This window comes from Dicentrarchus labrax, unplaced genomic scaffold, assembly GCF_905237075.1.
Source record: "Dicentrarchus labrax unplaced genomic scaffold, dlabrax2021, whole genome shotgun sequence".
Classification (NCBI taxonomy): domain Eukaryota; kingdom Metazoa; phylum Chordata; class Actinopteri; family Moronidae; genus Dicentrarchus; species Dicentrarchus labrax.
Genome location: NW_026136709.1, coordinates 21,038,569 through 21,062,826, shown reverse-complemented (window position 1 = coordinate 21,062,826; position 24,258 = coordinate 21,038,569). Strand labels below are relative to the sequence as shown.

General features: G+C 43.7%; 1 protein-coding gene across 1 annotated transcript in view; it reads right to left on the bottom strand.

Moving 5' to 3' along the window:
• LOC127369291 (cadherin-6) overlaps nucleotides 1-22,985 on the bottom strand; it is a 58,948-nt gene extending 35,963 nt beyond the window's left edge. The window contains exons 1-2 of the mRNA XM_051410515.1: nucleotides 22,629-22,985; nucleotides 2,372-2,752 (exon numbers count right to left, since the gene is read on the bottom strand). Coding sequence (XP_051266475.1) covers nucleotides 2,372-2,608 — 237 coding nt within the window. The 5' untranslated portion in view covers nucleotides 2,609-2,752; nucleotides 22,629-22,985. The remainder of the gene's footprint in view (nucleotides 1-2,371; nucleotides 2,753-22,628) is intronic.
• Nucleotides 22,986-24,258: the final 1,273 nt, after the last annotated feature.

Below are 24,258 nucleotides of genomic sequence, written 5' to 3'. Positions count from 1 at the left end.
ACGATAGGAATGCAAAGCACTAGCTCCATTCAACTCCTTGCACAAAACAGCCTTTCTTCCCTCTCTGTCGTCCTGACCTTGCAACAACGCTTCACAATCTCCTCAATTACAGTAGGTTGGAAGAGGAGACTGATATCTTGACTTCCGCTCCGCTGCATGTAAAGCAAGCATTATTTGGCCCGTCTTCTTGTACATCCCCCAATGTTATCTGGGTCGACACTGTGCTTTCATTTTGTTGAACAAATAATACCTTCGGAGGAAGTCATATTTTACTGTAGGGCAAGACAGCCGCTTTAGGATGGCTTGATGTGAGTGGAATGGACATCATGCAAGCAGCCACAGAGCTGACAGTAAGCACAAAATATATTGGACAGCCAAAAGCAAACAAAGCCTGAGGATGGATGGATGGAAGTCCGATACATGAGCATTAGCCAATCGGAGTATCATGTCATGTCTACTATCTCATGATGCGATGATTTTTGTATTCTCAGAGACAGAATGATACACTTATATACGGATGTAATTCATTCTGAAGCATCTTATTTAGAGCAGAATTATAAAAGAGGATAATCACGTTATCTAAAAATATTTTATGCGACTAAAAAAAAAGCACTGCGGGTAGTTAGGTTGTTCCCCTTTTAGTGCTATTATGAAAACTAAACTTTCCAAAATTTTAGTTGAACAAATTCAGATTTTTTGGTGTGTGACTGTAATGTGCAAATAGAGCGATATCTGGTGAGATTTGCATTCATTTGGATTGATGGATGGGAAGGATATAAAAAAACATAGCAGAACTCTGTCTTTATAAATATGTATTGACAAGACAGTACATAATGAGACATTTTGAAATGAACAAAAATAGCAACTTTTGTTGGCATGTAAAAAGTTCAAATTGTGTTGTGTAGACAGTGGCTGCGTGGAAACTGAAAAGACTGAAAGCCCAGAGGAATAAAACTAACAATAGACATTGAGGAAAAGACAAAGAATGAGGAAGAGAGACTCCAGGAGACTGAAAGCTGTAGATTTGATGCACGGAGGCCAAAGACAGTTTTTTTAATTCTGAAGCTATCATTTTTTAAACAGAATTCGTTGCAAACATCACTAAAATGATCACTGCTGTGGTGTCTTCAGTTCATAGAGATCACTTATCAATGTAACAGCGTAGTATCCCTGGGTTCTCTTTTATTTCTATTTTCAACTGTGGTGGGTTTTAATGGTTGTTAACACCAACTACAGATTACTGCCTTTTTATTCTGACCAAAAATTGAAAGCTGTGTATAATAGCAGAGTTTAAATTCTGATGAAACTCACGTATTCACCCCCAACTTGGTCAGTGATCCTTAAAATGTGACGGTTGAGCCCTGCGTGTCCAGAAATTACGCGAGAGGGGTTACCTACACCATCACATTTTAAGGGTCACTGACCACGTGGCAGAAGTTAGACTTTCAAAATAAAGCTTGCATATTAAATGTTGTGTAATGGTCGCAGTTCGGTTAGGTTTAGGCACAAAAACGACTTGGTCCAGGAAAAAAAAGAGGAAAAAATTATACGTGATGCAACTTAAGTAAGTTAACTTACATAACTTACTTACTTAAACTAAATAGTTTACTCTTGGTTTTACACAGGACATGAATAGTCCTGCGTTTGTTTGAGCCATCCATCTATATGTCGCCTGACTTTGATGGCGGATGCATCCAGAAATAACGCTAGAGGGGTACCTACAGTGTCATATTTTGAAGCGGGAACAAACTTCATTATTTGTTTACTTGGAAGTGACCACTGTCACTAATTTTGAGTAAAAGCAAGGAGATACTACTTTCTATGTCTGTGTTTGTATATGATCTGTGATGATTAAGTGTTTTGTTATAGTCTCATTATGATACTTAAGTTTTAGTACCAGTAGCAAAACAATTCTATAGCAATGCTTTACTTTACTACTAGAAATTAAGCAGAAATGTTAAGTGCTGTCTGCAGCGCTGCAATAACTTAGAGTAAAATAGTATCTGAATGAGGAACTGATCTGATCAATTAATAAACAAGATTACAAATCTGACAGACAAAAAAAATTCTCTATGCTACAAACATTTCAGCTTGTACCTAAAGAGTGTTTAACCTTGATCTGTGTTACATATTGTCATTATCCATGTGCCTATGTGTGATTATTGTATGTGAATCTGATTTCAGATCAGATGAGCTAATCTTTGACGGACCCATCTGTGATCATCTCATTTGACCACACACAAGAGCATGTATGTGAATGTGTGTGTTCATCACTGCCATGAAGAGCAGCTGTAGTCTACAGCTGCCTGTGCTGCAGATCTGGCAGTTTGTCTGATAAAGGAAAAACAGAGAAAGTGTGTTCTTAAACTACCTTTCCGACATACTGCATGTCTGTCCCGGTGTACTCCTCCAACAAAAAGAACTGGTTCCACATCCAACCTCGTTTGGAACGTCTGAGCGGAACTCCATTGGCGTCCTGTCCTGTAAGCCCTGCGGACCCCCTCCGCCCCCCTGTAGTCCTTCGCAGGGCCCTGAGCCCGTACCCTGGAGAGCTGAGGTGGGCCATAGCCCACAGCACCATCAATGCGCAAACTTTCCTTCTATCCATGGCCACACCACCACCAGAACCTTCTGTCTTCTCCCCCCTCAGTGGTCTCAGTGGTTTTTGGTCAGAGTATTGGATCAGTCCTCATGCTGTAATCTACTGAAGCAGGAAAGGCTCCTCAGACTCATATAGGGCGGCAAACAGCACCTGGAACATTTACACAGAAAAACAAAGTGTCAATACTGGGAGGGGAAGCAGCAATTTGTTACTGCACAAACTCTCCTGTTGTTTCATAACCTGTAGTCAAGACCAGCGCAGTTGAGTTCCAGGTTTTTTTTTAAAAAAAGCTTTTAAAATTGAGTGCAAATGGAGAGTAAAAGACCAGAAAAGAAACAGACTCCTTGAGATATGTGCTAAAAAGTGTTTTTTTTTAAATCAATAGAGATAAAGATCAGATGAAATTTATACCCATAACGTCTAAAATTATTAATCGACTAATCAATTAGTCCGTTACAAGTAAAAATCCCAAACATTCTCTTGATGCAGTGTTTTTTGTTCAATATATGATTTTCCTAACAGAAAACGATCTGTTTGAAGACGTTAGCTTGGGTTCTGAGAGGATGTGGTCATTTTTCACTATCTTCTGACATTTTAGAAACTAAATAATCAACCACATCATTACCGACACATTAATCAATAATGAAAATAATTGTTAGTTCAAGCCCTATTTAAAGCCTCCATCTGCAGGAGATCTGTATGATACTCATTAGGATGCAAAGGCAGGAGGCTTTAAGTAACCAAGTACAGGTAAATAACAGACATGAGACAGAAGGCAAACTGGAGAGCAGAAAAATCTTTAATTGTATGTGACGGTCTTTTTTGCTGCCACACACACACACACATTCACACATCCCCATCCACACAAGTCCTGATATACATTCCCGCGCACATGCATACTGTATGTTGGATGACAGTCATCTGATTGATGGACAGGCTGAGCGCTGCCTAAATGGATAAATATCAGATGAGGAATATATTACACATCAATGTATAGGCTTACATCTTGTACAGCACGTGTAGAGCTACTTTATCTGCATTAAGCCCCTGAATCAACATCTAATAGAGTGCAAGGCTCTATGTGGAACGGCCTGTTCTATCTTTTTAAACAATCTGCTTCGGCACACTTTGTTATCAGACCCAGCTGAATGCCAATGGAGACCCTGGGCAATGTCAACCCCAGTTTATTACCTTAAGATCAGTGTAAAGATACTGAACAAAATGACTGTTTGCAAACCACAGAGAAGGGCCTTGATGTGGGCAGTAGAATATATCTGCTCTCGCTCTCTCAATCATTTCTCCCACCCATCCCTTTTCCTCTTTCTCTGTCCCCCATCCTCCGAAGGCCAATGCAGAATGCTTTGGCAAATGTGAGAAGGAAACGAAACAAGAGGAGCAGCGCAGGACTGAGGTGGAGGAAGAGGAGGGGTAGGTAGAAAGAGAAAGAAGGCCATGTATTCTGCTTTTGTTCTCATTATTCCTCTCCGGCTGGGCAATATCCAGGCCGCCAGTGTTCCGCGGCTGGGGTTTGGTAGGAGGGTTATCAGTGAGTCCGCTGGGGAGCAGTCTGCAACGTTCCTCCATATCGCTCGTTCTCAGAAGGCGGGGAGGGAGTAGGGGCATGGGGGGTAGAGGAGGGTGCAGTCTAGCCCCAATGTATGGCAGGTTTGGTCGGCTTCCCTCACACAGTATGTTGGGGAATGAGGAAACGATGTCTCTGGACATGAATTAAGTACCCTGACCTGCATGCAGAAGTGGAGCCAGACAGACGGAAGGGAGTGAGGGGAAATGGAGCGAGAGAAGAGTAGTGAGAGGAAAGGTGTTGGCTAAAGGGAGTGGAGGCAGTAGTGCTGTCACGATACCGCAAATTTGTCAGCGCTAAGTTTAGTATCTAAAAAAATCTGATAGCACAGAAATAAAGAAAAACCATCAAGCAATGTCACAGAACAACCGCTGAGCTTTATACAAACAGATGTCTCACCACATCGACTGGGACAGCTTTATAGCAACTTTTGTACAGGCGTTTTGATGTCGGCTGGGTGTCTTTGTTGATTCGATAAACAAAATACAGTAGCAGCATATTTCACTTCTGTGCCAGTCTGTCAAGCTGTTTGCGGTGACGAAAGATTTGGTTCAAAACATAATGGAGAGTTTGATACAGTGTGTGTTTTCAGCTATTTGGCTTTGTCTGTTCCACTGGCTCACAAAGACAGTTTGACTATCTGGTTTACTTTCACTCCTACAAGCCCATCCCAAAGTGCACCGAGGGTACAAATTCAAACATCGTGTAAAAAATGCTCATCGACTGTGAACTGTTCATTATTAACAATGCTGTTGTGTGCCTTATTTATTCATTTATTTTTTACCACAGTTTACACACGTCATGGTCCTGGTGAAAAATTAGAAAAGTCTCACAGTGAACTGCACAACACTTTTAGCTAAGTAGCAAGAAAGCAAACTTCGTCTATGGCAGTCTTCACAAACAGCTCCAAAAAGCTTTGCACAAGGAAGAAAAGAGAGAGAATAAAGGGAACGGACAAGACAATATATAAAACACACAATGTGTATAAACCACAAAATATGAGGCTATAAAATAAAGAAAAAACCAGGCAGTTCTGTTGGAGCATGTTAGGTTGTTCAGCTGATAGTTTGCACACTACTGCTAGCTGACTTGTATTTTGTGTACATTGTGTACATTTTTTAGGACTGCTGATTTTTGGCTTGTTTAGTCTGACCAACAGCCCAGAACCCTGTCACAGTCTGTCTCCCTGTCTCTCCTTCCCCCTCAGTCGTCTGCATTTGGGTCCTTCTTCTGTTTTCAGCCGTGACGGACCCAAAGATGTTATGTTTCTAATTATAATTATAAAACAGAGGAAACCAGCAAATTCTTGCATTTGAGAAGGTGGAAATAGACAATGTTCATTATTATTGCTTGATATATAGCCTAAAACGGTTAAATGATTATCAAAACAATTACTGTTCAATTATTATTATTTACTATTGTGTGAATGTGTGTGAAAGGCTGAATGTGGCATGTTGTGTAAAAGCACTTTGAGTGGTCGGAAGACTAGAAAGGCGCTATACAAGTACAGTCCATTTACCATTTACTATTTACTTTTCTATCTAACTGTTTTCACCATGACTTTATTTACCTGTGTACGAATTGAGTAGGGAAAATCTTAGCTTTTCAAAGAATTAGTCATCTCTTTAGTTCCACAAGCTGTTCAGGTTGCTTTTGTGTCAGAAAACATCAGCATAGCTGCTGCTATTGTGTTTGTACTGATGATTGCACGTCTGTGCATTGTTTTGTAGGATGACTTTGGAGATACTGAGAAAACCAGCTGATGTCAAACTGTTTTAATGAACCCCAGTGTTTGTTTATGCCCTATAGATGTGATGGTGAAATGGAAAATTTAGCAATTCAGGACAAACTTGTACAAGTTTTTGATATCAGATGTAGTTACCGTGACAACACTAACGGGCAAATGGGGAGAGAGAGGGAGTGAAGGAGAGGTAGAAACGTCCTGTCAGAGCAGCGTCAGCAGTCAGGCTGGGATACTGGCCCATCCATTACGCTACCTGTCTTCCAGAGGCAGCCAAGGCATGCCCTGCTTTCCCCTTATGAGGCAAATTGCGAGCGGTTGAAGCTGGGGGTTAGGTCCCCTCTTTCTCTTTTCCCTCATGCGTTGCAGTTTATAGCACTCCTCCACCCTCCAACTCACATCAACCCCCACTTCTCATCCCCATCCCCCTGCCCCTGCCTACTTTGCTTGCATAGGCCTGAGCTGATATGCATTATCGCTGGGCTTTTCGCTGAAAGCCAGTCACTTTGCATGTGTCCTCTGCCTGGCTCAGCACGGGGAGGGGGAAAAAAAGACTCCCGGGTCAACAGTGCGTGTGCTGATGGAGGCAGGTGAAAGTGAGATGGACTGTCAGCCTTCTTAATAATGCCCGTAGAGAAATGATCTCTCAGACCAACACTTTCCACTTTTTCTAAGCTGCAACTCTCATGGCAGAAGCTCTGTTTCCTATCTAAATTTGCTAGATGACTGGATGATTTTTCCCTCTCTAGTATTTCCCTTTTTATTTCCCTCCCCCAACTCCCAGCGCACTCGACTTTATGAATTTACTTAATTGACGCTGGTGAGGAGCATGTGGGACTTTGAGCTATTGATTTGCTGTAGGCTTCAGCATAGTTGGAAATACCAGTCAGTCTCTTGGGTAGACTCATGAAGCTTTCTACCTCGAGTCCCCCAGCACTGGGAAGCCGGCCTTTTCAATAGATTTCTTCATAATGTCACTGTGGAAAGCTAATGCTTTCACTGTATGGAGGGCTCCATTGTCCCTAAGGAGTACTCGCCCCTTGACCACATTTGTCATACCCTAGAAGCCATATTGTACAGCTCCTTGCCCTGATAATTCTCTTGACAAGGGACCACGACCAGGAGGAAGTCAGCTAAAGCTTTATTTTGCTATGTCAAAAATGTCACAGTGGGTTAAGAATGCTACAGTGCCACATGTAGCCCAGTGGCTACGATAAAATGCCTGCCTCTTTACATTTCTACTGTATGAAAGAAAGACGGAGGGAGAATTGAAGGGGATTTCTTACAACTTGGATCTTATTCATAGTACTGGCCTTCGCTTCCATTGGCACCAAGTTAATTACTCAGATTAATACTGATTACAATGTGTTCAAAACTGCAAAGAAGAAATCTGATAGGTCAAGCAATGCAAGAAGTCAGTCTGTAGTAAACATCCATCACAGTTTACAGACTGAAGTCCTTGCTCAACTTTGACCTACCATACTTGCTATTCTTGTGGGCGCACAGTTTTATTACCTTACATTTTGGGTGCGCTCACTTTTAGATTTATCTCCAAATAAAGTCGATCTAAGGCGACTGCTTCTTTCCCCCGGTGTTCATTGCCAATGTCACTGTGTTTCCAGATCTCGGTAATTAAATTGTTGAGTACAATGGTACCAAAAACTAATGGAAATTATGCCAAAACTACGAAACCCAGCTTCTATTAAACCTAAATTATCCTTAAAAGAAACAGAACCAGACAAGACTGTCTAACTACGACAGAGAACGTGCCAGAAAAAGAGAGTGTGTTCTTGTTCACAGCCGTCCTTCTTGAACGCTTCTCGCTGTAGGTGATTTTTGAAAAAGAGCCACAGGTCTCGTCTTTCCCTGTTCGCTTTCTCAGGGAGCACCATCGTCATAATGAAGGTGTGTAATAGAACATGACACCATAATTATATTCTCCCAGTTAAGAGGCAGTGTTTACAACAAGCACAAGGCTGCCTTTATTTTCTCGCTCCTTACACACACTCACTCTCTCTTTGTCTCGCTCTCTCGCCTGCCTCGTCTTCGCTTCATATCATGTGCCATTTAATTGCATTAAAAAAAATGCTTGATGAAAAAATGAAAAAAGTAAATTGCTTTAAATTGCCTGTCACAGATTGTGTGGAGTCGCCATACAGCAATAAGACTTGTGCATTGTGTTGGGTGCTGGGTAAGCAAGATTAATGTGTCTGCTGCCAATTTTCGAATGCCCCATGATTCTACGCTCAAAGAATTGCCTGGGATAACATTTTGAATCAGAACAATTAGCTATTAAATGTATCTATTGGTTTTATCGAACACAGGACCATGAGGATAGAGACAGAGGCACAGAGAGTCACACAAATGCATTCGTCAATACATATTGGATCTGGCCAGCTAATGGCCTTTTCGGTGCACATGTGCTGTTACACACAAAGGGCATCGGCGGCATTTTAGCCAAATCTAGACTCGTGACCTCTTAGAGTAGGCCTACTCCTCTTCTCTCCTCCTTACCTTCTTCTATCTCTCCCACCTTCCCTTCCTGTTTTTTTTCTTTTCCCTAACGAGGAATATGAGCGACACGGCAAAGCACCCTATCGCGCCCGTTGAGCCGAAGACTTCCACAGCAACCCAGAGAGAGCCCCCGGGGTGCAATTAAAAGTGAGAGAGGAGAATGTCAGCCAGGGCGACGAGCAAGGGAGAAGAGAGGGGTTGAGGGAGGGAGGGGCGAGGGGTTTGGGCACTGGTGCCACAGGTAACATGGTCATGTTACAATCCACAGAGGAGGCCCTTAAAGGCTGCTAATGTGTGCAGGTGTCAGCAGCAGGTTGTTTCACCATCTCTGCTCTCTTTGGCCTCCTCGCTTCCTCTTTCCTCCTCCTCCTCCTCTTCCTCGCCTCATCTCAGACTCAGTTTGTTAAGAGGTGTCATTCACAATCGATGTTATGCTGCTCGCTGGAGAAATTTACAGCTAAATCCCAAGTGTGAATTGGGAAACCGTGTGCTCGACCCAAATCTGGGTCTCTCCATTTGTCTTATTGCCCATGTGGGTTAGTGGTTCACAACCGAGTTCCCACTGGCAAATTATCCAAAATTGGGTAGCTGGATGAACTTTTGCTCTCCAAATGTATAAAAACAAGCCTTGGGTCCCTTGTCCTTGCAGCAAAATGGATACAGATGCGACAAAACAGAAAAAAAAAATTCCCTCAGAACCCTGTCAATATATATTGATCTTTTGTTTAGCTGAGGAACACCGTCTAGACACACTGTCGCATTGTCTTGAAAATAACTTCACCCCACTCAAATCTGACAAACACACGCACACGCCTCACAGATTAAGGCGAGGAAATTGATCACTAAAAGGAGATTTCAGACAGATGGGGGATATTACCACAAAGGAAAATACAAAATGTCTACGGATTGAGGAGGGCAAAATCATCATCATAAAATGCTGGTGAATAAACAGCTGAAAATCCCCAGTCAAATTGGAATGCAAAGCTGAACCGAATTTCCTGACTGAATGTCAGCACTGTAGTGCAAAACACCAGAGTCCCCTAGTCGAAATTAGGATTCAACCTACAACGCTGGAATAGCACCAAGATTTAGTTAACGGTTCTCTAAGTCCCCTTTCTGCTTCTAAATAGCACATTAAGTTTCACTCCGAGATGTGTTACAAACATTTCGGTTTTCTCCTAAGGACCATCCACACCACAAGAACAATAACTATAACTATAACTATAAATATATCTTTAAATATATATTTATATAACTACACCACAACTATAACAACATGATATTGTGGTGTACAATTTATTTAACGCTTATATAATGTAATTTTAGGCTGCAAATCACACATAAATAACGTTGGTTTACCTGAGACGTACTGTTTAACGGTCTTTAGCGCTGGTGGGGTCTTTGAAGTCCTTAATGATCTCCTAAAATTTGTCTTCATAAGACGACCACTCTTGTAACATCAGAGATTTGTGAACCCTTATCACCTTGTATGATAGAAACCCCAACAAATTTCACATCATCGTGATTTTAACGGTTTTTTTTGGTGAAAAATGAAAATTTTGATGCAAAATATCACAACGCAATATCTTATTTTTCCCATGCTGTGCAGCCCTAGGTCATTGATGTTTTTAAAGGATGTTCTTGGATGTTACTACAAGTAAAACGACTAACATATCTGGGGACAAAAATAAACAAAAAGCTCAAATAAGGCTTTGGTATGAAAACCTCAGATTGCGGACTATGCGGTTAATCAATATCCTGATCATACATGACAGCAAAGTGAGACTGTGCCTTTGTCTGAATGACAGTAATCCAAACAAATTAGCTCATACTATCCCTGTCAGAGGCAGGGGTGTGCCCACAACATTCATCCCAGTGCACCGCTCCAGAGCTCACTGCAAACACATTACCTTGCCTCGCTGCCCAAATGCATACCAAATAACCCATATAAATCATACAATCTGGGCCAAGTCAATGAGAGCCCCCTATTTTCCCTGTTTTCTAGTTATTTCCACCGTGCCATCATTCAGCAGAGCTCCCATCACTCAGTCCGAAGCTCTCACAACCATAGTCGGAGTGGCCCAGTTTAAAACCCACAGAGGGCTCCTGAAGTAACCCTTCCTCTAGTGCACTTGATTTTATGTCTCCACAGTCTGGGCTAAATTGTGGGTTGCCAGCTCTCCACACACTGCTCTGTCTTTCAGCTCACTCCCTTTTCTTTCTCCCTGTTGTCACTTTGACAAAAACAAAGATGGGCTTCTATGAACTTGCACCAGTGTTTATGGCTGTGTTTACCATCCAGCGACATGGCAGTTAAGGACCATCTCAGCACATTATTTTTAAAGGGCCCCCCGCCCTCTCTGAAGTTACTCCAGATTCTCTTAGTGTAATAGGGCGGCATCATTTTATTCCAACTCTAGTGCCAAATAATGACTTTCAGCCCTGAAATATGGTTTTGAACTGTGTCATCATAAACAACAGAGACACTCACTTTTTAGCGAGCAGTTTCTGATTTCACTTCTCAGAATTAATTGACTAAATGGGAGCTTAAAGTCATTATCTCCCCTCGCCAGTTCTCCAATCCTGCGCTGGGGGCTAATAAATGGAGGTTTGATTTCGCTAAATGTCCTCTCGCGAAGATTAATAACGCTTAGTACCCTGGTGGCAAACAGATGTGGTCATCGTTGCTGGATGGCAGAACAAATGGGCACGAGACATCCTCGCACATAAAGAGCAGAGAAATAATAGCTTAATGGCATTCATCCGCCGACACGTTAGCAGATGAGACACCCTTGGTTGTTTGCTTTCCTGTGTGTTCAGAAGAGCACATGTTTTGTCACCAGCAGCCGTGTGGTCTAACACAGCTCTCTTCTGAGGGACTGACAATGGCAGAGGGGGGGAGGGATGGGAGGATGGAGGAGGCTCAATGGAAGGGTCCGCCGGCTTCCTGCTTTCCCCACTGTGGCTTTTGTGGTAATACACTGGTGGTTATGGGAGCCTCCGTCTCTATGCAAATCAGTGCTCGCTTCCCAAGTGTTTGTGTGTGCCATGTGCAGTCAGGCACAAGAGTCTGTTTTCTGTACATTTAGCCCTGCACAGTCTGGAGCAAAAGGCCAGAGCCAGGAATAATACGCACATTAAATCTGGTAATTAAAAGCTGTTATTTCTATATCAAGAATGGTGTTTACCTCTTAATAATATTGCCCTGCCAGGATATTAGATCACGCTGCAGCTGTTGCTTTTAAATGAATAGTGCGTCCCTGAAAGCAGATGCATTGATTGGACTACATAAAGGTCAAACTTGGTGCAGTGAATTGAAAATCAGTGAAGGAGTTGTGTTCCCACGTTTGTCTCAGCCTCCCCGTTGTGACAATTACATGAGAGGGAACGACGTGGAAGCACATTTCCATTCAGGCGTATATCGACTGTAACAGCGGGTCAGCAGAAAGACAGCTACAAACACAATTGTCACACAACACTAAATAATACATGGAGCTAAAACAAAGACATCATACGCCTAAAATATGGCCCTAATAAAAGGCTGCACGGAGAAAATGTGTTTCCCCCTCGACTAAGAGTAATGACCTTTCCTAGAAGCCCACCATAAAATAACACAGTGACAGTTAGGAGCACCTGTTTTTACATTATTAATAGCGGAGGCTTCACGCACACTCAAGAGCTACAGACGTTTGGCTTTTGACTGTTCTTAAATTGGACAAAATTCTCTCAAACTGCACCCAACTAAAACCACTGAGGCATTCAAGTGTTAAGAAAGCCATTTGTCACAGGCAGGACTTCTGCCAGGGTATCAGCCCAGCCTTGGGATAAAAAACAAATGAAAATAATATGAATTATATGAATACCATTCAAGAATGAGCCACACAATTTGTGATGGCATCTGATTCAAACTGCCTTGTATAAATACATATTTCATTATCAATACTGCTAAAGAAATGAAAGGGGGATGTTTGCTGGCCTTTTTTATTTGTTGCGGTACGCTTTGAATAGATCCCACGGTATTGCTGCTAAAATAAGGGTCTTTCTGCATTTTTCTCAATCCAATCACGTCAAAAGGGATTCAGGCGTCCTCTGAGATGAACAGCAGACGGCCATGATCTCCTCTGACCTTAACTGTGACTCATGTTTATTTACCTCGGCTAGTTATCCCTGAGGGACAGCGGCCTCATCACCGAAATGAGCGCTGTGATGGGTTGTTTTTTTATTGCCACTCCTGGGAACGGACAACTCTAATGAACAAAGAAGGCTGATTGATCCAAGTTAGCATTTGATTCCCGAGCGCTGCCAAGACACACGATTCAATATGCTGGCATGCCATTGGAGCACCCCTTGAACTTTGCTGTACACACATCTTTAATCACACTCACCTTTTCTGGTGGCTGGTGTGACTTCCAGCTTATTTGTAATTACCAAGCTCCTCGGGGGGGGTTGGCTGAACAACAGGCCCGGCCATAGGTCACAGAGAGACACTGTAGCTGGCCATATGGGCTCCGGGCCTAGGGGCAGAGAGTGGGTGGACGCCGGCGTTGGCACTGGGAAGTTACCAGAATGGTCGGAGCAAGAGATTGAATTATTTGGAGACAGGAGACAGCCTTATCGAGCAGTGGCCACATTGCACTGACGTTTTCACCCCAGTTTCTATTTCCCATTTCACACCTGGACTACTGCCAGATAGGATATGCTCAGCCACCTCGTTTTACCCCCAGATTCACAATCGGCAGCAACCAGTCAAAAGAGGGTATAGTGTGTTATCTATCACCACCTTACCACCCGCGGCACCCTCCCCTCCATCCCCGAACCCTCTCCTGTCCCACCCCCTCCCTCCTCTGTTGTCACCAGCTCAGCAACGGCATGGTGTTATTACAGATAAACAATCAATACTGCATTAACGTGTCCACAGAGGCTACCTGGAGTTAAACAGACAGACGAGGAAAATAATTCAACCCAATGTCATGGGCGGACTTCAAGCAACTAATCTTGCTCATGAACTGGCAAACCGATATATATATATATATATGTATTGAAAATTCAGGCCACTTTCTTTCATTATCCTCAGCCATCATTTCTTTGTGTTTGAGGTCACCAGATACATTTCTTTTCCTTCCTCTCCTCACTGGTCACAGAATGAAACCCCACTGCATTAAAGAAGTAATACCCTACTTTATAGCAAAGGTGACCATGGATATTGGAGAGCAGGGACCCATACGATCGATTTGGAGCGAGGAATGGAAATTTTAACATGATTCCCAGCCAGGCATTTTAACTCAGGAGTATTGGACCCTCTCTTTTGATGACTGCTTCCAATCCAACTTACTGCTCCATTTCAAAATTCTGATGACGTCTCTATTTAAGAAAAGGGCAGTGAGGGAGGCAAGCCCTGGTGTCCTGCTGATGGCTGTGTGGTCCTATTCCTCTTTGCAAGGCTTGTGTGCAGCAAATTTGCATCTACATTCCCAACGCTGCCATTGAAAAAAGAAGGCTTTTTGTTCAGAACCTCTGTGAAAAAATGAAAACAAAGGCGTTCTTATGAGAAGGCCCAACAAATAGCCCCTGCCTCTCCCTCTCCCAGACTGGAATTAAATACTCCTCATTCCATCCTCATTCATTAGCCCCCACACCCACAACCCTAACACCGTACGGGGGTATGAAATACCTCGAGCACACAAAATAAAGGAGTTGGACTTGGCTGAATGATTGCAGAGACTGTTTACTAATACTGCTGCTCACTCTGCTTTATTACAGCGTGCCAGGCTTTCCATTACTGCAAAGGGAGAGAGGAAAAAGGGGGAAGAGGCAGAGGAGGAGGGAGCGGACAGAACAGAAAGGAGAGAGAGGGAGAGAGACTGCCAATGTCAGATTAAAAGAAGAAGAAAAAAAAGAATGGCTCAGTTGATTTACACCTTCATTACTCTCCCCTAACTCTGCTTATTGCAAATCATGATGCTGCTTTATGAGCTGAATCCTCTATTACGACAAGGCCGGGATGACAGTGCTTTAGTCCATAAAGCAACCGTACAGTAACCGCCACCCGCCGGCACCCAACCCACTCATCCTACCACCTAGCTGCCAGAGAGCGGAAGGGAAGCAAGACAGAAACCCAGTCACTGCCGAAACCTGTTCCAGTGCACAAACCCTGAGCTCGCTCGTTTGCGCGCTCGCTGTCCCTTTCCTGGCCTCGTGCCCGTGGACAACACACCCAGAATTCTCTGAGCCAGATGTCAAGGAGGTATGACTTAGTGAGCGCACAGCTCTGTGGCTATGTTGGGGAGGAACTCACAGCGAGTGTTTAATGTTAAGTGAGCGCTGCCATATTTAAGTCAACAAACACGTAAGGCAGTGGAGGTGTGTGTTTACCATTTTCCCACCACCAAGTGAGGAGGTGCTACTGATGTGTTTACTCAAAGGGCTTTTGGGAAATATATGTGTATTTAGATAGAGAACAGAATGTATTTTTTTACTTTTATTTATTGTACCAAGGGGAGGTTGCGCTCGTTCCTGCGATGATTAAATTTGTCGACGTGTGTATGTGTGTGTTTGGCGGGTAGGTCCAAGAAGAAATGGTCGAGGAAGCCGGGTGCAGGACCCAATAAATCAGCAGATAGGTTGAGGCATGTAGGTGAGCGCGGGTGTCAGTGTGCTGATGTAAACAGGGCGCGGGTGCATGAGACACACTGGATGGAGGTTTGTTATGTGTATGTAACACGCTGCTCCGGCCTGGCCTGTCTGACTCCCATCTGGAACAGGGTTGACAGAAAAGTTGACAGATGCTTCACCAACGTCCATTATTTATGAGACTGAGGAGATCCACACTGCATTTCACAATTGTCTGCTTCTGCTACTGTAGGTCGAGTTCTGACATTGAATTCTGTGTGTGTCCACGCATACACACACTTACACACATCCACCCACTTGCTTCCTTGTGTTTGCGGAGGAGGCTGATGAGGGGGTAGTTGAATGTACAGTTCCATTTTTTTGTGTCTGCTTACGTATTTGTGATGGCACATTCCCTCCGGTGAACGCCGCACCCAAATAACCAATCCACCTTCTTCTTTTGAGTCTAACCCTTGACCTCTGGAGTGTCACTAAATCCCTGCTAGACAGGCAGCCCTTCAGTTCCTGCATGGAGGACTATACAACAGTAGACTCCAGCTCTCTTAAAACCCACTTAGAGGCTTACAGCTGGGAGGCCCGACCATTGGATTGAATTAAGGCTATGATTAATTGAATCTAGTGGTGAGTAACTTGAGTGACTGATGTCTCGTAGGACCAAAGGTCTAGACACAATGCTTCAGAATAAAGCTATATTCATTTATTCTGTGACATCACAGGCAGTTTCAGTGTGCCTCAGGCATGGATGGTTGCCTCTAATATTATTGCTTGAAGTGCTGCTTTAAGCTCAATACCACCAGCAGCACTGCTGCTGCTGCTGCTGCTGAGAGTGCCAATGTTAATAAGAGGCACAATATAATTAATACAAATGGAATGTTTAATGCAATTTTTCCATTTCAAAGAAATTCCCCCGGCATCTTTCCCAACAACGAATTCAACTCTCTTGCATTGTCCTCAGGCAAACAATAACCCAAGTTTGGCATTACCTTCATTAGATCAAACTCAATTATTGCAGAGTGCTTGCAGCTCCTCTAGCACAGGGATGGACTCTGAGGCTGCCTGCTCTGGCAACTTGAAGGTCCTCTGGCAGGTCCTGGCCCATTTGTCTTTGATGGACAGCAGCGTCAAACAGTAATTGGAGGCCTGTGAGACCCGTACACATCCGTTTGTCAGTTATTCATGTCAAAGCACAGTGTGCAGCTGTTGGGGTTCTCAGAGAATGACCTTTTCTCAAAGGGGACAGGTTTCCCCTACTCTCTGAGAGACGCCCTGGGTATTATTCAGCCCGATACAGTAGCTTGCTGTTATTACTGTGTGTCCCATGTTGCTGCAGAAAGCTTGTATTGTGTCCTTCCCTGAGGAATGTACGGTCCCAGACTGATACGCACACTTTGATTTGGCAGGTAGTTTATGCGGGGGTCTTTCTATTCCTCTCATTCACAATGAACCATCCTAATGTTTTGAGAAGTAGCAGAACAATGGCAGAAACCTCTCTTTTTCACTGTGGGGATTGAAAGTAAATAGGACCTTTGCTGATGTGTTTGCCTGTTCATTTACAGCACCTCAGAATACAGCTTGCACATTGTACCTCAACCAAAAAAAAAAAAAAAACCTCACAAAGGCATTCTGCAGGACAATAGCGCAGCGGAGGAAACGGGCGCACAATGGAGTCCAGATATCATTCACAACATAGACAGGAGACCATTATCCACAGAAGGAGGGGCCCATCTGAAGGTGACAGGTTTGGGAAACAGAGGAATTGTGCGCACAGCGCTGCCACCAAGACAACAGTCTCCCTGAAGCCTAACCTATAAGGGCAGGTTTTTGCAGCGCCAATGCCCGCTGGGTTGAGGTGTTACACGTCATCTGCAATAACCTGGATCATTACTCCTGGAGGCTGTTAGAGGGGAAAATCACATCACTCCGCTTTCACCGCTGCCAAGAAAAATTGACACGCTAAAAGTCACACAAAGACGCACCTCAATATGCACACGCACGCACAAAGGGCCACAAACAGCCTCGTCCTCCCTGTCTCTCACTCTTGCAAACAAACACACACATGTAATTACACACCTGCAATCTATCACGTACTGTCAGTGGCGTCTGGGGGGTTAACATACGAAGTGGCATCCCAGCAGTGTCCCACCAGCCATTGTTGCCTGAAGCTGACAGCTCTCACTGCGACTGCCTTGCAGGAGTAAAGTAAGCATCATTATCGCCTCCTCTCGCCATACCTCTCTCTACTTGGAACAAGCATAACGCTCTTTCAAAGTCTCTCTTCTTTTATCCACCACCCGACCCTTTTCCTTCACTGCCTTCTCTGTCTTCATTGTACTCCAGTCAGGCGCTAATGCTTCTTGTCCTGTGGCTGGACTCTCTGATCTCCTATTACCCTCTCGTCATCCAACAGTCAATATTACCCCCCCCCCACACACACACACACACACACATACACCCCCACCTCCTGACCAATCCTCCCCTGTCCTTCCCTTTTCTTTCACAAAAGTCTCAAAAGTCAGACAATGTTGCCCCCCCTCCCTCCACTCCTTCATACACTTGCTCGTCTGCCATACACTTATTAACTGGCTGTCATGTTCAGCAGCCTTCCCCCAGACAGTGTTTAGCGTTCCTCAGTCCACTTACTGCAGCCAGAGTTAAGCCTCTGGGCTTTGCACAGACAGGAATCCAACTAGAGGGGAAAGGGAGGACCTGCGGACATGATCTGTCTGCTGCACTCACTCACACTCTTTCTCCTGCACCAGCTACCTTAAGGTAGGGCTGAAACACACGTCATACAAGACATCGTCGCCAGGATGTTTGTTTTTCCCCCATTGTGAAAGTCACAATAAATTGAAAAATTAAATAATTAAATTCAAATTTTTGTTTACATTTTCCTCAGGTTTTATTAGTTACATATATACAAAGTTTTGACACTCCCTGCACAAGGCATAAAAACGATGTGAGCAAGATGTTCTTAAAATGTAATTTGACAAAAAGGTCAGATTATTTATGAAAGAAATTAATTCTTCATTTTATTCAACACGTGTATCAGTGGGTACATTTTTACCTCTGCCAAGGAAGTTGTATTGTCACCTGTGTTAGTTAATCTGTATGTCAGCAGGCTGTCAGAAAAATGAACAAATTTCCATGAAATTTGGTGGTGAGATCAGCCTCGAGCCAAGGAACAGTTGATTAGATTTTGATAGTGATCTGGATCTGTTATTTCCACTATTAGATGATTATTGTTTTTCCACCCACATATTGGATATAGAGATTTAATTCCAAATCCAATCCAAACCCTAACGGTACACTCGCAGGGTCAAGAAATCGATTTCACCTCAAATTTAAGGAAAAAGGAATGTTCTAGGATTCTCAGTGTCCTTGAAGGCGGCTTCCCTCTAGTTTTTGCTCATATTTTAGATGGCATCCAAACAGAATTCGACTCCCAGGCTCAACTCGACATTGTGTGGTAGCTACAATACTGGATTTGTCACCTGCCCCTTCCTTCTCCACCCTCCCCTTCCCGGGGCAAATGGTGTAAGAAATGAGACGTGGCTGGTGGATATACTTTCATGCCCCTGCTTTACCAGTGTCATTTCGGCAACTCTGAAATTGTGCCATGGTCTACAGGGCTTTGTTGTAAATCACTATCTCCCACTGTCAGACTGCAGTCTGCTGTACACTGTGGATGCCTGGCTTTCTGCTGCCTCCTGGGTGACTAATATATCTTGTTAAATTGTGCTGAGAAGCGTGCGGAGAACTGTACACCTTCCCTCTTTGTACTGTGTTTGTTTGCTCGCGTTTGTGCCTGTGTGTGTTTGTGTGGGTTTGTTGGTGTGTGTGCGCCTACTTCAAAATGTGTGTTGGCCTGCGCGTCTGTGTCTACGTCTCCACACTTCGTGACTGAATAGGTAGGTGGGGATGTTACTTTTGCAAATATGTTCACTAAACTCCACAAGTCTGTCAGGCTTTGTTGGTAATTCAGTTAGATTGCTATTCGGCCAGCTTCCGCTCACCACCACCACAGTATCGGAGTTGTGAAGCTATCTCTCAGCCACTTCATAATTAGAAAAGCTGTGGAGCCAAGCCACAGTTTGAGGGGGAAGAGGGAGGAAAAAAAGGCTGTTGGCAGACTGCATTATTCAACATTGGCAGCAATTTACTCTGTCTCCCACCCCAAAGACATGAATCTAAGTGATTTCATAGTCACATCCGTCCTAGTGTGCCATACTGTATAAAGCTGGACTTTTCTCTTATCACAAGCTCTTAAGCCATGCACTGTATACTATCAGCTTCATCCAGCACTGTTCATACACACCACACACACATCATATCTCTATCCAACCACTTTGAGAATTGAATTATATGTATATTTCTGTGTAATTGGTGCCATTGGTGTCTCCTGCACAAAGCAGGGAGAGATAATTACCCATTGTTAAGTGAGGTGTAAATTGTCTGATCCATGTGTATTTATCTTCTCAGCACACAGAGCAAAACAGGGCTTTTTTTTGTGGATTTAGGCAGACTCTATAGTGACGTTCTACTCTCCTGGCCACCGTCCAGCTCTCAAATCCCTTTTGCTGAAACCTGTCGAGAAACAGCCTCGCCGTGGCTTAACCGGGTCCCATCTAATTCTAGCGTCTTTTTTAGTCATAGCAAATTCAATCTAGGGTTGACCTTCAGACAGAAGGTGACGCCAGCCCCTGCCAATAGTACATTGAACTATGAAGAGACATCACATTTTCTTTCTGTACGTGTTGGTGGGTGAGAAATACGTCTCTCCTTATTTTGGTTTCTGTGCAATTACGGTTCTGACTGCTCCGTAAATAGGCGTCTCTGAAGGGAATCTGTCTCATTAGTAAGGAGCAGTTATTAAGTTGCCATTGTGCCTGCAGGAAATTTTCTCTAATGGTCACAAGAAGCCTCAAGAAATAAAAGACAGTGTCACGGCAGGGGGGAGGAAAAGTCAAATCTGCCATTCTTTGTGAAGTGGCTTAACACGTTTGTCCTGTACAGCAGGGGGCACTGTTCTGGAGACGGAGAAGAAAAGAAAAGAAACAAAAAGAAACGAAAAGAAACGATAAAGAAAAGAAAAGAGAAAAGCCCAGTTGGCTGGCACTTGAAGTAGCAACTCCAGATAAACACTTGGCACAAGAAAATCTGAGGAGGAATCCCAGAGCCTTCGCAGTACAAACAACGTCATGATTTATTATCACATCATACAGACCGTGACTAATGCACTCAAACAATCAAGGTGCATCTACTGAACTACAATGCCCAGGGGTGCTCTCTGCCACTGACTTCAAACATTCGTAAACGAAGCACACACACACACACACACACACACACACACACACACACACACACACTATAGCCACTCGCTGTGCATGCAGGCACACACGCAGAGAGTAGAGGAGGCCGCAGACATTCCCATAGGGGATGGGGTCCGCTTCAGCACAGACAGCGACCACTGGGACGTGGTTTTATTAGCTCCAGATGCCACTAAAAGAGAGGACTAGAAACATTCAATATTATGAGCAGGACACATCAAAATGATGCTGCCCATCTGGAGCACAAATAATGTAATCAGCTCGGGTCACCGGTCATCATGGTCTGGCCGCTGGGTAAACCCACCATCCTGTGACGTCAGCGCTCACGGGGACAGGCTGGAGCCGTCCGGCAGATTGAGACTCAAGCTTTTTTGGAATATCCCCTAAGCTGCGGCACATGACCCGCCGAGTGAAGATATTTGGGAGAAGAGAAAGATGAAACGTGAGGGACTGTCTATTGTAATCCAAGCTCTGGTTTAAAAAATGCAGATGGCTCTGATGTGTCTATTCCCATGCCTGTCAAATCAGTTCGGCAATGTTACTTTGAATGTCTTCATACAGAGCGCTCACACAGCTCCGACCATAAACACATATACATGCTGTATGTCCCCCCCCCACACACACACACACACAGGAACTCTACTCGCTGAGCCTTTAAATATTCAGCACCTGCCATGTTTTCTGTATGACTTTGATCAGCCACAGATTCTACTCTGTCCCTTTCATCTCTGAACTTCAAAACCAGCGTGTGAAAAACCTGGACCACAAAACCTGTTCTGGTTCAGACAATCTCTGTTCGCCAAGCTGCTCTTTGCCTTACGAAATCAAGCGGGAAGTTGTCCCATTAAAACAAAACAAGCAGTGAAGTTCACCTACTCTAAACAAACGTAAAGCTCCATTCTCGGAGCCGACATCATTGCCCAATCTCCCCTGATAACCACAACTCCTTGTTTGTAATTTAAAAAGTATGTGTGCAGAGGAGTGATTATTGCAGAATATTCCCGGGGTACTTTGAAAACTCCCCCAAACAACTTCTTGGCTGCCTTCGGGCATATTTCCTCAGGCTTACATTGAGCCAGCGCAATAACTTACATGGAGCAATCTGCAAGGCAACAGGAAGGACAGTAAAACTTTCCAAAGCACTAAATTCAATTTTCAGGATTGCATAGTCCTGTTAGATTCAGCACCCCCCCCTGTCAATATACCTGCGACTTTTTGAGTAAAGAAGCCAAGTTAATTCTCTTATAGCTCAGCCTGCATTATTCAGCAAGCCCATTAAATATTCACAGCCAAATCACTGATATCATCCTGTAGTCAATAACGCTGGAGGACGCGTTTGTTTGAGAAAACTTGAGCAAACTCCAAGAGTGCTTCTCCACCCCCCCAAAAAAAAAACAGCAGGGCCTTTCTCTACAGCGAGCACCAAAAAAAAAAAAAAAAAAAGCAGCAGGGCATCACAGTGCGACAACCACAGATAGACAGTCATCCGCCTTTATCAGAGCACGCTGTCCCACCTGCATCGATTCGCATCCCGTGGATTTGCCACTGGCTGCAGACGGATCATCGGTGGAGAGAGAGAGGGGGGGGGGCTACAAAATAAAAATAAAATAAAACAAAACCCCGATAGATCCAAGCAAGCGTTGCAAAGGCCCTAAGTTTCATGCGTGACAGAATAAAGGCGAATAAAGGCGCGTTTGGAGACCCAGGCCTGCTCGCTCGCATCACTCCGAGCGCGGCTGCGTTACGCGTGCTGCGTCGTGCAGGACCTCTGTACCGGAGGAGCACGTCTACTTCCCAGCCCGACACATGGATGAGAATTACGCACAGGGCCATTTAACAAAATATAAAAAGTTGATGAACCCGCCGGTCATCGATTGACCCCCCCCATAAGTTGAATGAATTAGCAGTCAATACAAATAACTTCCGATTCAAACTCATTTCCAATTCAAAGCCCGAAGCTCTTCAAATAATTACTCAATATGGATTGTGCTCCACGGGCGATTTCATTAGGATACATACAAGAGGAGATGAAGCTCTTCTAAGCGACACAACTATTTCGCATAGGTTCATTAGTGTGTGAGCAAACCCAGAATAACCCGGCTCGGACAATTCCAAAATAGGCTCCAAATGCTGCAGAAGAAGTAACTGATCTCTGTTCGAGCAGCGAATGTGCCACAAATGAGACAATTTCCACAGCGGATAGAAGTTCTAAGCAAAAAAGATTCCGCTCACCTGATAATGAAGTTTATTCTAGGAGCAGATTTTTTTTTTTTTCCCAGGCTCGCCGAGGCGCACGTCGGAGACCAAATGTATCCGTTCACTGCAGCTTTTGTTGCCCGTTGTTCCACCTCAACTGCGCGTCTCAGTCGCGCTGCATCACTTCTCGCTGTGGATGTCAGGGAGGCTGAGAGGCTGAGGGGACTCAACCCTCCCATTGGCTGCCATTCACAAGTCCCCAGCAGAACACGGCGGACAAAAAAAAGAGGAGAAGGGGAGGAAAGAAAAGAAGAAAGAAAAAAACACACACACACACACACACATACGACGGTCAAAAACAAAAGGGAGATGGAAGAATGGGAGATTAGAGCTCCGGTGGGGCTGCGTTTGCAACTGCCAAGCGATGTTCAAGTTTAATAATAACAGCCAAACGTTTTAGTGCATGCGCTTCCTTTACATTTGCATAATCCCTGATTAATAGTTGCAAAGTCAGGGGTTGAGTGTGGGTTTGAGTCAATCAATAAACGGTTATTTCTTGTTAAAAAAAAAAGCCACAATAGACTCCCTGCTTCTTACAAAACATTAAAGCCACAGATCATATACAGTGATTACAATGGCTAATTAAATTGGGGCGGCTCTGTATGAAGTACATGGATAAATGCACCAGCAACTATCATATATGCAAATTAGCATGTGTTTGATACAACCATATTACTAATGCACCCCTTGTTGTTGCTACTCAAATATTCCTCATGTCTTTCTTTCTTTTGTTCATCCAGCAGAGTTGGAAACTTAGTTCAGTCGCTGATCTAAATAAATAATACTGCTGCAGCTATGACCAAGCAAGTAATATTAATGCACCTAATAATAGACATTGTTGCTTCTATTATGCTGCTGCAGTTAATACATCCTGCTGTTTCTACTAATACCTTATGACTGGTACTACTGATGCCAGCCAACTACAACTATAGGTGGTTGTATAGTATGTGTATCCTCACTTCATGAAGGATATATGATCATTTTGGAGCAGTTTGTGGCGCTGTTATATATAGGTCTTTATTCTGTAAGATAATCTGCACTTATCAAAAACATCTAGTACATAATAAGAATAAAAATAGCAATGATAATAATTCAACCCATGAAAGCAAAATAAAAATCAACATAAGCAGTTGATCCATAGCGTGCTAAACCTTTTGGCTTGCTTTGGCAGTACCGTATGGATCGAACACTGTCGCCTCAAAAACCTGAGTTATAGGCTACTGTTAGTTTCAGAAAAATACGCCTGGTTGAATTCTAGCTTTGTTACTTGCCTATAGCTGACCAACTTTCTTAAAGTCATTGTTTTTATGGTTGGGTGCCACGTTTTGAGATTTGCAAGTTACCTTGCAAGTGAAATCTGCTCATGGTCCATTGATGTTTAGAGCTGCTAATGATGTCAGATTCTGTTGGGAGAAGGTTAGAGGGAAATCTGATTACTGACCAGGCCTGTAAACTGTGGGGGTTTTAGAGTAATCAAACTAATGCAGCTTCTAAATGCTTCATCCAGTGCCCTGACCTGACCAGATTACACACTGTAATCTGTTATATTTCATTTACATGTGTACATACATGTAATATATTCTTGCGGTTACTGGTACTGTTACTG